The 15733-nt window shown below is 38.8% G+C and overlaps 1 protein-coding gene and 1 long non-coding RNA gene across 6 annotated transcripts in view; one reads left to right on the top strand and one right to left on the bottom strand.

The window, feature by feature from the left end:
* The window catches only part of LOC140333355 (uncharacterized), a 23463-nt gene extending 19673 nt beyond the window's left edge, over positions 1-3790 (top strand). Inside the window, exon 4 of the long non-coding RNA XR_011921337.1 lies at positions 3626-3790. This is a non-coding gene — a long non-coding RNA (uncharacterized lncRNA). The remainder of the gene's footprint in view (positions 1-3625) is intronic.
* FANCC (FA complementation group C) overlaps positions 1-15514 on the bottom strand; it is a 187981-nt gene extending 172467 nt beyond the window's left edge. For 3 of the 5 annotated variants that reach the window (XM_072414977.1, XM_072414978.1, XM_072414974.1), the window contains exons 1-3: positions 15395-15497; positions 10568-10780; positions 6652-6736 (exon numbers count right to left, since the gene is read on the bottom strand). In XM_072414977.1, the coding sequence (XP_072271078.1) occupies positions 6652-6736; positions 10568-10726 (244 nt within the window). In that variant the 5' untranslated portion in view covers positions 10727-10780; positions 15395-15497. Of the gene's footprint in view, positions 1-6651; positions 6737-10567; positions 10781-10875; positions 10943-14013; positions 14082-15394 lie in introns of those variants that run through there. The other 2 variants (XM_072414976.1, XM_072414975.1) reach the window with 2 other exon arrangements.
* Positions 15515-15733: the final 219 nt, after the last annotated feature.

The raw sequence follows: 15733 nt of genomic DNA on the forward strand, positions 1-15733 counted from the left end.
TTTTTTTTTCACTTGATTCTTTTACACAATTAGCCCAGCAGGCCCATGCTGGCTCAGCTTCCACCTTTTCTCCAATGCTCACTTGTACGTCTAATGCTGCCTTGCACTGCGCATGCATGAGAGTAAACACTTTTTACATTATAAGAAATCCTCTGAAGGTGCATGCACACAAGGAGCAGTGCAGGGCCTCTTGGGATATGTGACACAAATATCCCAGGAGGCTGCGGATTTCCCCTTTGGTCTTTACCGAAATGGAAGTGAAGACTGAAGGGGAGAGGTCCTCTCTACAAAAGTGTAAAAGCAAAAAGAAAAACAAAACGCACATTTTTCCATTACATAACAGAGAAAGTCACTATTTAATATAATGTTAAAAATGTGGCGATGCTTTAATAGCATCATGCATGTGATATCAGATAGGGACAAGACAGACAGTGATCCCCCCTCTCATCACTGCCCATATTCTACATAAAAACACTGTGACGTTTATCCGCAGTGTGTAATGTCATCGGCAGCGCAGTGTGATCGCTATGTGAGTGTAGAAGCTGCTTGTCATATTCTGCAGCCTAACAACTCGCTGTGTTCAAACCTTCATATCTCCTAAACCGCTCGTTGTATTAACTTGAAATTTTTAAGGTACACGTGGAGGCATAGGAAACTGAAACTGTAGGTGCAAGTGGGGGACACTTGTGGCAAAACCTTTTTAAAATGTAATTACTATGGCATTATGAGATTATAAATCTCTACCTAGCAAAATGTGCTGCCTGCTCTGTGACACATATCTGTCTGCATCTTACCTCAAACCCCAATTTCTCCAGAATTAAGAGGTGTAGGGAAACAAAAATATAGGTGGAAGTGGGAGACACGTGTGGCGATCACCTTTCATCACCATGACATCATTAAAAAAAAAATGTCCATCCAAATGCACTTTCTTGTTACACATGACTGTAACCTTCCAGTACCTCAACCTCAATAACATTTAGTGGGCAGTTCATTTTCTAATGATGCCAGAGTGATGAAGTTTTAGGGGATGTTAGTCACAGATGTTCCCCACTTGTACCTATATTTTTGGTTTCTTACACCTCCCCATTCCCCAATTGAAGTTCAGAATGAAGTTCAGAATGTTAGATAAGTGGACAGGAATGTGTAACAGGGCAGGGAAGCCCATTTTCATGGGCAGAGTGTTTTATGTTCTAATGATGCTGTAGTAATGAGATTGTAAGGGGAGAATGTGCCCAACACTTGCACCTATATTTTCAGTTTTGTACCCCCACCTCAGAGAAATTGGTGTACAAAGAAGAGAAGAAGACAGTAGTCTCATAGGTATAGATTTGTGACAGGTAGGTATATATTTAGGGGGCCCACCCCAATGCTCCTAGCTATGTTAGTGGCTCCGGGGTCCAATTTTCAATTTAGGACTCCTAGTAGCACTTTCCTCTGAAACAGCAACCCCAAAGTTAAATTTTCCTAACATTTTACATTTGTGACCCCCATATCTTGAAATTCTTTAAATTTGGGGCCCTTAAATTGTAATAACTAGTATCTATGAGTGTCCCCTGTACACCCTGAAAATTACAGGTCATTGTGACATACATATTAGGAGATATGGAGGTTTGTACACAGAGAGCTGTGAGGATGCAGAATGACATGCAGACTTTATACACAGCTCTTTATCCCACAGCTTTTTTTAAATAGAAATCCAAGCTCGTGCTATGAGATGGGGGCGGGGCTGCCTGTGTCTCCTTCACATGAAGGCTGAACTGTGTGTGCTCACCTCTCATCGGCAGCAATCCTCTGAACGGATGACACAGAGCACAGAAAAAGCCTCACTGAGATCCGTGCATCCGAGGATGAGAGCTGCGGAGAGCTGGGCGGGGTATTCAAATCAGCCAGGCGGAGCAACAGGCTAAAAACCTCTGGGGAGAACTATGAGATAGAGAGCTGAACCCTACACACCAACCTATGGCCTGTGTGTGTGCTATATGAGAGGACAGGACAGACATCGCACTCATTGTACTAGGATTGTCAAGGGGAACTTTGTATTGAGTGCTGTCCATAGGAAACAACCTGGGCTCCTGCCAATGGGAAAATGAGAGCTTTACTGATAAACAAGGTTTACACGCCTCCTGTGTATGGGAAATGTGAACTTAACCTCCACTTCATCTTATTTATGCAAATTCCCCAAGAAGTCGGTTCAAGGCTTGTACGGCAGAGGTAAATCAAAGGTAGGAAATGCACTGAACTGGTGGTAAGTAGAACATTGCCCCTTTGCGCTAGTGGTCAGGAAATTCAAAAGGAACCCCAGCTGAGAATCACTGCCATAGATTGTTGATTCAGGGAATATCCCTTTCTTTAGAGTTAACTAATAGTGTTAGCTATTTTTGGTATAGGGATAGATTTGTATTGGGAGCTTCGATTTTAATTTTAATTTTGGGTTTTTGTAGACACCAAGTCCTAAACACCTAAAAATGAGTACAGGAAAACAGTGTCACGGTGCCACAGGGCAGGATGGTGTATCCTCTGTGTCACCAGCTCAGTTGGCATAGACGTGCATGGGGCGCAGAGTCTAAGCTGCCCGGTCTTCACCAGAGCCTCTAGAGGTGAGGATGTTATGCTATGGGCAACTACCAGGTTGCAGCCCCTGTGAACCCAGAGGCAAGTGACTGCTAGCAAACAGGAATCAGGGGAAGTACAGGAACTTAAGACAGAATCGGGACCGGACCTGGAACAGAGCCTAAGGGAACTCCTTGTTCAGGCAACTTCCTGTTGCCAGTCACTTCCATTTATAGGGAGGGTCAGGTGATGGATGGGAGCCATGTGACCTGCTGGCATCTTTCCCTACCACTCTAATCCTCTGAGGTAAGGGAGCAGCTGACTGGGAGTCACATGACCTGAACCAGGAAGTGGGCCAAGGAGATGATGCCTGAGCAGAGTTGGTGCAGGCAGCAGGTGAGCGCAAGGTGGGTGACACTGAGGGGGGTACAGATCCCCTGGTCCTGTGGGGAACTGTGACAAACAGATAGTGGAAGATCATTCCAAGAGTCCTGGACAGTGTCATTTGAAGTGTTATGTGTTATGCTGTTGGTGACATCATGAGAGAAGAGCTGGTGAAACTGGTGTCTTTTCCTGAAAGAACATAAGGGATAAAAATCTACAATGCTGTGATAGAGGCTTTGTTGTCACAAGACAAAAGACCAGAAAAATTGGTTTCAATTACTAGTGATGGGGAACCTTCTATGGTGGGGGCAACATCTCGTTTCATACAGTTATTTGTTAAAAAAAAAACAAAACATCATCAAAACATTCAGTTCCATTGTATTATACATTAAGAAGCTGTTTGTGCCAGGGAAAGCAGCAAAAAATTTGACAATGTCCTCAAAGATGTTACAAAAATGGTTCTGAATTTTTAACAGTTTCAAGCACTTCTTGAGGAGGTTCAGGCATAGTATAATTGTTTACCTATGTACAATATTGCCCGGTGGCTGAGCAGATGAGTTCTGCAGATATTTGTAGCCTGCTTGGATGAAATTAGAGGTTGTTTATGAATGAAAAAAGAGCAGAAATATCCACAGCTCATAGATATCGCCTGGCTTACCAACCTCATGTTTTGTTTTTTGTTTTTTTATAGATTTTACACTACACTTCAATGTACTGAACAAACAACTACAAGGTATAGGGAAAACAACAGAAAGAATATGTGTTAAGATATCAAAACAAATGAGAGAAAACTGCATGTTTTTGAAAGAGACTCTGAAAGTGGGCTGCTGAAATATTTTCCAAATTTTAAAAATGCATTTAGAAATTCTACAACATTTGCAGACAATCCTACAAAGAATTAGAAAATCTACAAGGAGTTTTCTAGCATTGTAGCAGTTGCAAAGGTGAATTTTAGTAACAGATTTTTACAGTTCCGTAAGATGGAGACAACCCTGATTTTTCTTACTTCTACAGTTAAAGCCAAATTTGAAGAACTTGATCTTTCCTGCTTACATTGGTTAGATTTTTTTTTGAAATCTGGAAATGGAGCAACTGCAATTTCAAGAAAGTTCTATCTGAACAAATTAATTCTATGACCTGCGTGAAACACTTAAAAAGATAGAAGGGATGACAAATGACAGCACGGTTCTGAACATAAAATCCTTAAAGTGTAGAATTCTCTGCCAAAAAATTTATGTCAATAAAAGCACTTGGCTTTGCTTTCCTTACTATGTTTAGATCATCTTATGCTTGTGAGCAGCTTTTTTTAGCTTTGAACTATATCAAATCTGACTTCAGAAAAAGACTAAAAGATGATCTTGTGTTGCGAGTACTGTATGTGTTGCTCTCAATTTAACAAAGTATAGGTTAGACAAATTATCAGCATGCATAGAACAGCAAAAATCACATTAAATGTTCAAAAGCATGCCAAATGCAATATTTTACCATTCAAAAAAGTTGTTTTATCATTGAAACATAAAAAGTTGTTTTTTATCATTCTATTTTATGATGTTTAAATGCACTCAGGCTGCTTTGGTTTAGGTGGTAGTGTATAGAGGGCTGTAATTATCACACTTCCTTTTTAGATCAACTCTAATAGCTATTTAACCAGGTCAGAAAGAATTTTTGAATGTAATTTTTCTTTTTAAAGGTAGACATTTAAATTAATATGATTATGATTTCTTGCTTCACAATGAGAAAATTGCTTAGTTACATTCTCTGCTTCCCACACACATATTGCATGCTCAGTATAACAGCAGACCAAAGTAGGGCTTAAGCTGCGTACACACGTGCAATTCTTGTCGTTGGAAAGGATCTTTTATGATCCTTTCCAATGAGAAGAACCGCACAATGCATGAACGAGTGCTTTACATACAGCACTGTTCTGCTCTATAGAGAGGGGACGGGGAAAGCGACGGAGCAGCACCCTGGTGCGCGCTCTCCCACTTCCCTTGTATTAGGATCGCTCGTCGTTCATCGTCCGTGGATCCGCCAGGACGGATTCACGGATGATGAACGATGCAGGCTGTACACATGCCAGATTCCCGCCCGCTATCCGCCCTGATCCGATTATCGGGTGAGAAAAATTTGGCATGTGTACGTAGCTTTACTCTACACGCACGTTTTCCCCAGCGTTTAGCCAGAATCTTTAAAAGCCCATGTTTAAAATTCTCATGCATTCCAATAGGCTAATTCACACCAGGACGTTTCCTTGAGGCAGGTTTAGGAGGGTTATCTATAACACCGCATTGTTTTCAATAGGGCGTTTTCCCGCATTCATAAGCACTTGCAAATGCGTTGAAAACGCAGTAAAAACGTGGGAAACCGCAACATAAATGCTTTTTAGCGTTCAAAAGGCAAACTTTAAAACGCTAATAAAAGTGCATAAAAAAACGCATATAAACGCAGTAGGAATGTTTACATGTGTTTTTAAAAACGTCTTTGTAGACCCAGCCATTTTTTGTAGACCCAGTGTTTTGTAATTAAAAGGAGGAAGGGGACTGAGTGAATAGCTGGACTTTCTAAGAAATATAAAAAAAAAAATAAGACCACAAGTGTTTACACTATTCTTTATTTTCATAAGGAAAAAAGGATAATGTCCAGCTTTTTGAGAAACCAGGAAAGTGGCTATAGATTGACGCTGTGTAAAAATAGTCTTGAGATGTACACACACAGATGAAAAGGGTGACACACAAATGAAACATCTGTTTTAACCTCCTGGGCGGTTCATTTCTGTTAGGATTTAGATGTCTGAAGGCGGTACATTGTTTTTCATGAAACTGTATTTTACAGTATGCTATAATAGTATGAATATAATAAAGTTTGAAACACAAAATCATGTAAAAAAAATAAATTAAATAAATAAATAAAATAAATGTAATTATAGCACTAAAATTTTATGTTTCCAACCTTTATTATACTCATACTATTATATTATACTGTAAAATAAAATAAAAAACAATGTACTGCTTTTAGACAAATAAATCCACTTTATTGAATTCAATTCAGTTATTTTGTATTGAATGCAATACAAAATAATTTGAAATTCCAACCACTCCCTCAACGCAACGGCCGCACACACCAACATCGCCGGGAACTTCCGGGTGACTCATCAGATGCAGAGGACGCCAGAGGATACGAGAGGACAGGAGGGACGAAGGAGGACGCCGGCGGATTAGGTTTACCATTGTTTTTCACTGTTTTAGCTACCCTGAGATTATGACTCGGGGTTACCGCTTTCAGTACCTTTTTTATTTTACCCCGAGTCACACTCGGGGTTACTGCTGAGGAGCTTAAAAGGCTAACACTACTACAGAAAGCAAATGAAAATTGGTGTTAGACAGCTTTACTTATTTCTTTTTTTGCTGAGTACAGAGAGAAACATTTGTAATTTTTAGTTCTTATTAAAAGTATAAATGAGCATAGCAAGACTTTTTTTGCACAGTCACAGCATTTTGGAGAGTCCCCAATGGGCAATTTTACAGCCTACCTTTTACTTTTATGAAAATGACTTATAGCTATTTAAAATAGTGGTGATAAACCTGTTAGTTACAACTGGCCTCAAGTGATATTGTGAAACCACACAAAATATTCAGCATCTCTAATTGCACAAGCATTTTAAATGTGGACAAGTGGTTGAAAAGAGCAAGCCCTAAAAGACCTGCACTTTCTACTTACCATGACTAATAACAAAGGGGTTCCAGCATAGGTGTCCCAGAAACTGTCCAATTGCAGGAAATTTTTCAATCACGGCATTTGTACTCTGCAATAACAATTAGCAATGATATCTGAATATTGTAAATGTTTCAGTCACAATAGTTTAACGTAATTTTAACGTGGTATACCTTCCACAGTCCAATCATAGGGCCCAATAGGGAGACCTTTAAGTAAAAGTAATACCCCAGTAAAGTAAAATTAGGTCCACTTCCCTGTTAGATAGAGCTGTGATGTGTGGCAGAACTGTATAACTGTAGGACTAGATAGATAGAAATACATTTGGCAGCTTTAATGGCACAGAACTTAGAATTAGTCTAAAACTTATTTATTATTGGTTGGTCAGCTATGCAGTGAGGTTACAATTTGCTATCAGAAAAATTACATTTTGTGTGGAGCTTATAAAAATGTGGTAATTTAGGTTAAAAAAATGGAGGTGCTATTAAAATAAAATTTAAAAAATGCGAGGTATAATAAAACTAAAATGTTCTTTTACCACTTGCACCACTTCTCTCAGAAAATTGTTGCAATTACAAATGCTTTGGTATTGTTGTGTTTATTTCTTTTGTTGGCACCGGAAGAACACAAAAAAGCTGAGAGAAAAAAATATCTGAAACATTCCACACAAAAATGGCCTGGACAAAATTATTGGCACCTTATCAGAATTTTACTAAATAATTGTATTTCAACCATGTGTTGCTCCTTTAATTTCCACTTGCAACTAGTTAAAATGGAGAAATGTTGACTCAATCTTGTTTTTGGTTGTCTGTATGTAACACACTGAGCATCGAGAAAAGAAAGAAGAGCAAAGAATTGTCTAAGAATTGAGAACCAAAATTATAGAAAAGCATGGACATTCCCAAGGCTACAAGTTTATCTTCAGAAAGATGTTCCTGTGTCCACTGTGAGCACTGTGCAATGTAGGGCCCAATGTAAAAAAGCATGGTCTCAGCCGGAGGTCATGGATTTTACAGCAGTTAAACGACCCATTGCATACTTCAAAAGGCACCCACAAATTATTTAAGACAAAGCACTGGAGAGTTCTGAAGTGGCCAGCAACAAGTCCAAAGCTAATTTCTATAGAGCACCTGTGAAGAGATCTAAAAACAGCAGTTGGAAGGAAACCCCTAAATCTGAGAGACCTGGAGCAGCTGCCAAAATTCCAGTAGAGAGCTGTAAAAGATTAATTGATTGTTACAGAAAGCGATCAACATCAGTTATTTCTTCCAAAGAGTGTGCTACCAAATATTAAGTTGAGGGTGCTAATAATTTTGTCCAGGCCATTTTTGACATTGTGTGTGGAAAGTCTTATAGATTGTTTTTTTGTGCTCACCAGTGCCAACAAAAGTTTTAAATACGACAATACCAAAGCATTTGTAATTGCAACAATTTTCTGACATAAATGCAAGGGTGCCAATATTGTATATTGTATATATACTTTCAGACATTTCCAACATATCCCTATATTGCTGTAGAGATGGAACATTTTTCCAAATTCAATTCCACCCTTTTTCTAAAGATTCGCAAAAAACATCTATGGGAACATCTTATTCAAGTTATTTTCAAAACCCCTGAGCATATCATTTTCATAAAACAATAACATCTCTAATTTTCAAAATGTTGTTTTCTTTCTACTATTTTAAATTTAAATGTTTTGCAAATTATCAAATTCTATTTTTTATTTACATGTTACACCCTGTCCTTGGTGTACTGGTTAAGGGTATTAGGGCCTGATAAAACTAGTTTAGGCTGGGTCTACATGGACGTTTTGTAAAAAGGCATGTAAACGTTCCTACTGCTTTTTTATGCACTTTTTTAACGTTTTAAAACTTTTTTTAAACGTTGGAAAACGTCTATGCCGCGTTTTTCCGTGATTATACAAGCGTTTTAGCACTTGGTAGAAATGCAAATTGTAACCCTGGGAAGTGATTTCTGCAAGTACAGGAAGTACATACATCCCTGCATACATGTGATAATGTGATCATGCAGGAGTACAGTGACAAATGTAACAGTATACACAGAATGGAGTCAAAAGAGTGCAAAGTGAAGCACAATTAAAGACAATGACTACACACAAGTAATAATGAATGACATCATTTGCAGGTGTGAATAGCACCAAAAGCAAACACAATGGCAGACAATCTTCAGATGTGCCAGGCATAGGTGTTAATTTTTAACAGCATAGTACATGTAATAAATCATGCATGACACATGGAATAGTGACACAGGACACAGGCTATTGTTAAAACGTTTGTAAAAGCCTCCATTGAAATCAATGGAAGCTTTTTTATTGACAATTTCTAGCATGCATAAACACAGGAAAACGCTCCCATTAAAATCAATGGACTCGTTTTCCCGCAATTTACCAGCGTTTTAATTTTTTAAACGTTGCAAGCAACATTTAAGATAAAGCTCAAAAACGTGCCTGAAGGAAACGTCCTGGTGTAGATTAGCCCATTAGAATGCATGGGGACTTCAGACATGGGCTTTAAAAGCCTCAGGTTAAACGTTGGGGAAACAGTCCATGTAGACTAAGCCTTACTGGGGAGTAGATAACCACCCTTCGGGGTGAGGTAGGCGGTACCACCTTCAAAAGATTTCTGCCTATCCCAGTGTCAAAAGGTGGGTGCAAGCTAGGGTGCTGAGAGGCAACCCCAGTTTTGGGGGGAACCCTCCTCAAAGCACCACCTAATGCTGATGGGCATATGGGCTGTTATTAGCATGTAAAATATATGCAAAACCATTGGTTTTAAAAATATTTTTGTATTATGTTCTGAAATACTGCTACTAAACTACCAAGAGTATTACAAAGATGCAGGGAATGAGAAAACAGTATACAGTAAGTATAACTGACCAACAATAAAAATGATTTGTAGATTTTTTTTTAGGTACATTGTGATGGCTCATTTTTTTCTACTTGCTATCACATTTATAGCTACATCATACAGTTTTAAGTAAGTGCTGAACAAGGATAATGCACATGTCAAAAACCTGGTAACCATTTCCTGCTGTTGAAATAAACATAACATCTTCGTTTTACATGCTGGTTCACTGTAGACTTGCTGGGGCCATGTACAGAGACCATTAAGAGCCAACCTAATAGAGAGCTACACAGCACACAGAATGGCATAGGCTTTCATTATAGCTAGTGATAAATCATGGTTATTGCCCTGCTGCAGCGGTTGTAGCTAGCAAACCAGTAATCCTGTTGTTTACTATTGCTATTAACAAGGTACAATAATGTTAAATACATGGGACCTGCTTCTTGCTATCGATTTGACCCACTCAGACAACAGGATTGAAACTAATTGGTTTGGCAAGGATTAAGAGATCTTTTGTCTGTTAGGTAAAAATGTGATTTGAATTAGTGGTTTTGTGTAAATGTATTGTCATTCAAAGACTGGAACATCAACATCATATGTTACTAATTCAGATAAATGCATACAGGCCATTCATATTTATAGAAAAGAAAAGTACAGTCGCCAAACTGAATATGGTTGAATTTAATTTTTTAGACAAAACAATTCTGTAAGTGTAGCTAGTAAATTAGAACAGTTTTCTGGTACAGAAAAAGTTATTAAAGAAAGTCTCACATGATAGTAAGAGCTGCAAACTAAAATATTTACTATACTTACCAGATTGAGGTTATTATTCATGTTAAACCACTGGAATGAAAAACCTCCCTGACAATAAATCTTGAAAGGAGGAAACAGATTATTATGTCTTTTAATCCTTATTTGCCACTTCGATAAAGAAGCATACCTCGGGTCAACACCACAAGTCTGCAAACTGATGTGAGACTGAAGGTTTGATGAAACCTGGACTGTGGGTTAATTTTTCACCATTGTTCAGGACTAAATTCTTCCAATAAGCTACTTACCATATGTTTCAAAGTTTCATATATCTGCAGCAAGAACTCATGTAATTTTGGCAAGTGAAGGCAGACATCTCGCTGGGTTTTTAATGTTGTAGTATCACTCCACTCAACAGTTTTTCTAAGCCAATTCTCAATGTCCACCTCAGAAACTATAGTGGCCATTATCACATAGAAGGAGGAAAGCCAACAATAGATATTGCCCTCTTATTGGAAAGTCTGAAATTAGAAAAAACATTGTGACTTACTGTGTTTGTTAAAAATATAAGCTGAAGACGAACAAAACTAAGAATATAAAAACATAAAGGTTTTACCATGAAAAAAAAAACAGGCATCAGTAGCAAAAAAGATTTCAAGAGAACCTTGAGTCTCCATTCAGCTCTACAAAAATATTCCAAAAAATGTATTGTCAGCCAAATCACTTAAACAATTTTTAGATTAAGTGAATAACATTGATTATGTGGTTACAGTGGCACCTACTAACAAAGAAAAAGGGGGGGGCGAATATTAGGCAAAAAGTAAACAGTCGGTTTTTGAAATGTGTGTGTTTAGAGCAGAAATGCTTAAGAATCAAGTTTTCATGCAAGCTATTTACTACCTACCTTCCTTGTTTAAGACAACTAAAATCCCCAAGATTGATGGTGGGCGCTGCTTTTTTGAACGTGATATCATCCTCCCTATCAGATTCACAGCATATATAAAATGTTGAGGAAATTCCTTATACCCATACAGTCTTTTCAGGACATTTCTTTTAATGCAATAAGGTAAAAGTATACTCTATTTTGCAATCAAACACAAAAAAAGTTAAGGGCACATATAATCTTTAAAGCAACTACCTGAAAACTGTAGCGAGTCTCTAACCCTGATGATGAAGTTAAATCTAAACTAGCACAACCACCAAGGAACGGCCTAAAGTGAATAAGATTCCCACTTTTTTGTTTTTTTAAGTTTTATAGAAAGACACGTCACCTGATCTTGCACCTGTGCAAAGTGAGTGTGAGTGATGTGAAGAAGAACCCAGAAGAAGATGATCCTGCTTGTCATTCTGTCCAGAACTAGAAAGAATAGGGAAGCTGAGGCAGCTAAAGACTTGCTGGGCTCCGTTTGTGGGGGGACCGAGGGGCTTAGAGGTTAGCACTCTGGCCTTTGTAGCACTAGGTCACAGGTTGGAATCTTGACAAGGACACTATCTGAATGGAGTTTGCATGTTCTCCCCGTGTTTACGTGGGTTTCCCCCAGGTACTTCTGTTTCATCCCACATTCTAAAAACATGCAGTTAGGTTTATTGGCTTCCCCCCCAAAACTTACTGTCTTAAAAGACGTACGACTATGATAAAGACATTAGATTGTGAGCTCCCTTTAAAAAGAAGAAATAGAGGCTTATAGACCAGTTACAGTTTTGATTTGATTTATATATGAATATATATATATATATATATATATAAATATGAAATATGCGGTTCATGCAAGGAAACCCACAAACATCTTGTAACTAAAATGAATGAATTATTGAACAAATGATGAATTAGCAGCAAATTCCTTCTTATTGGCCGCTCCCCTGTGATGCTTTTTTTTTCAACGTTTGAATCTGGGTCGCGGCTCGGTCAGTTTATCACGTCTTACGACCTTGTTGTGTCAAGTGTACTGTATCGTGTTAGCTTTGTGTATCTGTCGTGAATTTTATTTGCGTTTTCTGCAAACTGTAAGATGACTCACAAACGTCCTTCTAAGGCTTGAAGAACTTCGCGGCTCTAGCCCGCCATTACTACAGCAATGAAAGTAGGGTACGTTACATCCAGAAGAATGAAGCAGTCATTAGGCGTACCGTTTCATCAAGTTTCCGTGAAACTGCTAAAAATGTATCCAACGTTAGGAATAAATACATCATTAGGATGGAATCAGCAAAAAATACATCGCATTAGATGGCCACATTATCAGAGAAAAATCTGTACCAGCAGTTTTCAATGGAAAAAGGCACAGAACCACAACCAGGAACCCACTGTTGCCAGTAGGGGATGGTTTGATCGTTTTCAAAAACGGTTCAACTTAAGGTTCGCATCGTTGTATGGAGAGGCATCTGCCGACATGGAGGCAGCAGAAAAGTATCCCAACACATTTAGGGCCATTGTCAAGCTAGGCTAAAGCTAGGCATTGGCTAAAGCTAGGCCTTATTCATAAATCAGCAAACCTCTCAAGAACAAGAACAAAAACTTGCTACATCTGTTCTGGATGCATAACCCTAAGGCCTGAATAACGAAAACTTTGGTTTCGCACTGGTTCCGGCAGTGCTTTGTCCCTCAAGTAAAGAGATACCATCTCAGCTTGGGCCTACATTCTGTACATAGAAAATAGTAAGAGGCCTGTGAATCATTCAGACATCATTTTGCAAGTTTCCGAATCCATAGTCAAGAACCACCAAACACCATCAGTGGCTAGAAATAGACCTGGACGTCGCGCTTCCACCGTTATCAACCCAAAACGCCTGACAGACCAACCCAGAAAAAGGCAGCACCTTCAAGGACGTGCTTGATTTGCTGCTCAAAGACTGATGACAGAGGAAGGAAGAAACGCAAAGAAACCAGGTTCTACGGTTCTGACCTTGATGTTGGAGCAGCACCCTACTTCAAAATCTACCACACCCAGGATGTCTACTAAAAATGTAAATATTTTTTTTCTAAAATCTGCATTTAATTTGTATTACTTTTTATCAATAGTTATGCAACCTTGTTTGGACAAATTTCAGTGAGAAATGATTGAAAAAAATAGTTTTTTTGGGTAAATTACATTGGTGTGGTTTATTATTTTAATATTTTTTATAATTATGATTTATAAATATTTATTATATTATTATGTATGAATATAACATAATAAATAAATATAATTAATATACCCAGGAGTTAATCCTAAGAATTACAGGCCCACAATATAAACAAAAATTTATATGCAAAAAAAACACTTTTTGCATCAAAAACCTGACAGAATTAGAACACTAGGGGTTAATTGTGTGTTATTCAACCCCACATTCAACTCCACCTATAATGCCTCAACCTCATGCTTGTTCCATCTGCAATTTCTTCTTTCACATTCCCTTTAATTTTTTATTTATTCTTCAATTTCTATATTTTCACAGAATAAACACATTTTGATAATGTTTTTCCAATAACACCTATATAAAATGTATAGTACAGCACATGAAGCGGGACCATACACATTGCCTACATTCCATGGACACAGCTTGGGCTGTTACAGGTGGCTAGATAGCCTGCATAAAAAAGAGAGCGTACTGTGCAATACATAAAACGATATTATAATTTACGAAAGGTTATTTCTGTATAGCGAGTAGTAGCAGCCCCAGTCACTGCACCCTCCCTTATAGCAGCATGATATCACTGCTCACCTACACCCACAAACACACCAAGAATACATACACATACACATAGACATAAACACACACAGACACAGCCATGTGCCGCCGAACACCCGTAAGCCTGACTAGCCATCTGAATACCCGGAAGACGGAAAAGTCACAGCTGATAGGCGTAGAGCACGTGCGGGCGGGGCTTGGACGGGAAAGTCTGGATAAATTTGGCGCCGAGAATCCAAAAGTGCTGTTCTGACTGAAAGCAGTAATCCGCTGTATGTATCCTTGTTTTCCACAAAGAACGTTTTACCAGCCACGGGATGATAGAAAAAAAGTCAGTTTATGTAAAGGTGTGCAGTTTGCGATTTCTTTTCTTTTACACAATTCAGAAAGAAAAAGGGACGATGGTCAGGGGCTTAGGGCATATATGTGAGCTTGTGGTAATTAAACAGAATCCCCATTGGTGGTAGAAATGGTCATCATTCTTTTACTGCCTACCAGAGAGTCTGAATAATCAGTAAAGCAGAGGACTGAGCCCTATCCTGTGTCCTATCCTACATGTACAACTTTACAGAAAAGCGCTGGGTATCCTGGCAAATTCTGCTGGGACAGGAAATGGAGGATCCCAGGAGCAGGTTTTCAAATCGGTCTGACAAATTTATTTACAGACATCACACTGGAAGCTGTGAATACTTTGCAAGGACCACCCACAATGATAAACTGTGTCCTACTTCTAAAATTTGCCACTGCTTTAAATTCCTTCAGTCACCACCTTCCACAGCAGTTGTCTCTGCATCCTTGCACACTTTTGAAGAGGAGGCAACAGAAAAAAGAAAGCATGATGTCCACATTAATGAGGTAACTTTAGGTAAAAAAAAAAGCTAGGTCTCAATCAACAACTGTATCCTTATAAAGGATGGGGAAAAAAAGGGATTTAAAGGGCAAAGTTGACAACTTCTGGCCCCTCCTAGGCATGGTGTTGACTTTTCGAGTGTAGGGACCTACTTTATATCCAGGGTAATGGACCCGATGTGTCCCTGCATAAAATGGAAACCAAAGCGCATGAAGTGTCCTGGTTTTCAGCATATCAACATACGATTGCTAGGCAGTCCGCAATTAAGGGTGTGACAAAATAGGCAGAAGGTCAGGTTAGGAATATATCAGCGATCATCAAGAAGTAGGCAGAGGTAATTTACAGAAATTAACTTTTTTGTCAATGTGTGACAAAAGTCTCAGAAACAGGAGCCTGGAAAAGACATTCAGGGAGAGCTTTGCACAGGCAACCTCATCATGCAATGAGTAGTTTAAAAAGCTTTCATGGACATAACCTCAGAGAAAGTTTTGGAGCAGTGTGATTCCTAGGAACCAGTAGAGGGAGTGGTGAAACGTCCAAAGGCATTGAAATGCAATTATATTTTCTTAAAGAGGAACTAAACTGTGAAAAGTGCCTAAAACAAAAAAAATACACTTACCCTCAATCCCGATCCATCCGGAGTTGTCTTTCATCAGGTCCACGTTGTCCCGGCATCCGTCCCCGAGCCGACTCACCAGGCGGCGCCATCTTCACCTCTTCTTCCTGGTTCTTCCTACGTCACCCGACCCAGGCATGAGATCAGGTGACGTAGGTTGGGAAAAAAAAACTTGCCGATCTCACTGCACATGCCTTAGATCCGCAAATTTTTATTTTTTCATGTTGTCTACCCTTTCATGTAAAGTGAAATTTCTGAATTTAGGAACACTTTAAGTTCTCTTGGGATTTAGAAAAAGGCTTAGCTGAAAAAGGGTTCAAATGGGGCATATGTAGTTCATAA

The sequence above is a fragment of the Pyxicephalus adspersus genome, chromosome 6 (genome assembly GCF_032062135.1).
Source record: "Pyxicephalus adspersus chromosome 6, UCB_Pads_2.0, whole genome shotgun sequence".
In the NCBI taxonomy this organism is placed as follows: domain Eukaryota; kingdom Metazoa; phylum Chordata; class Amphibia; order Anura; family Pyxicephalidae; genus Pyxicephalus; species Pyxicephalus adspersus.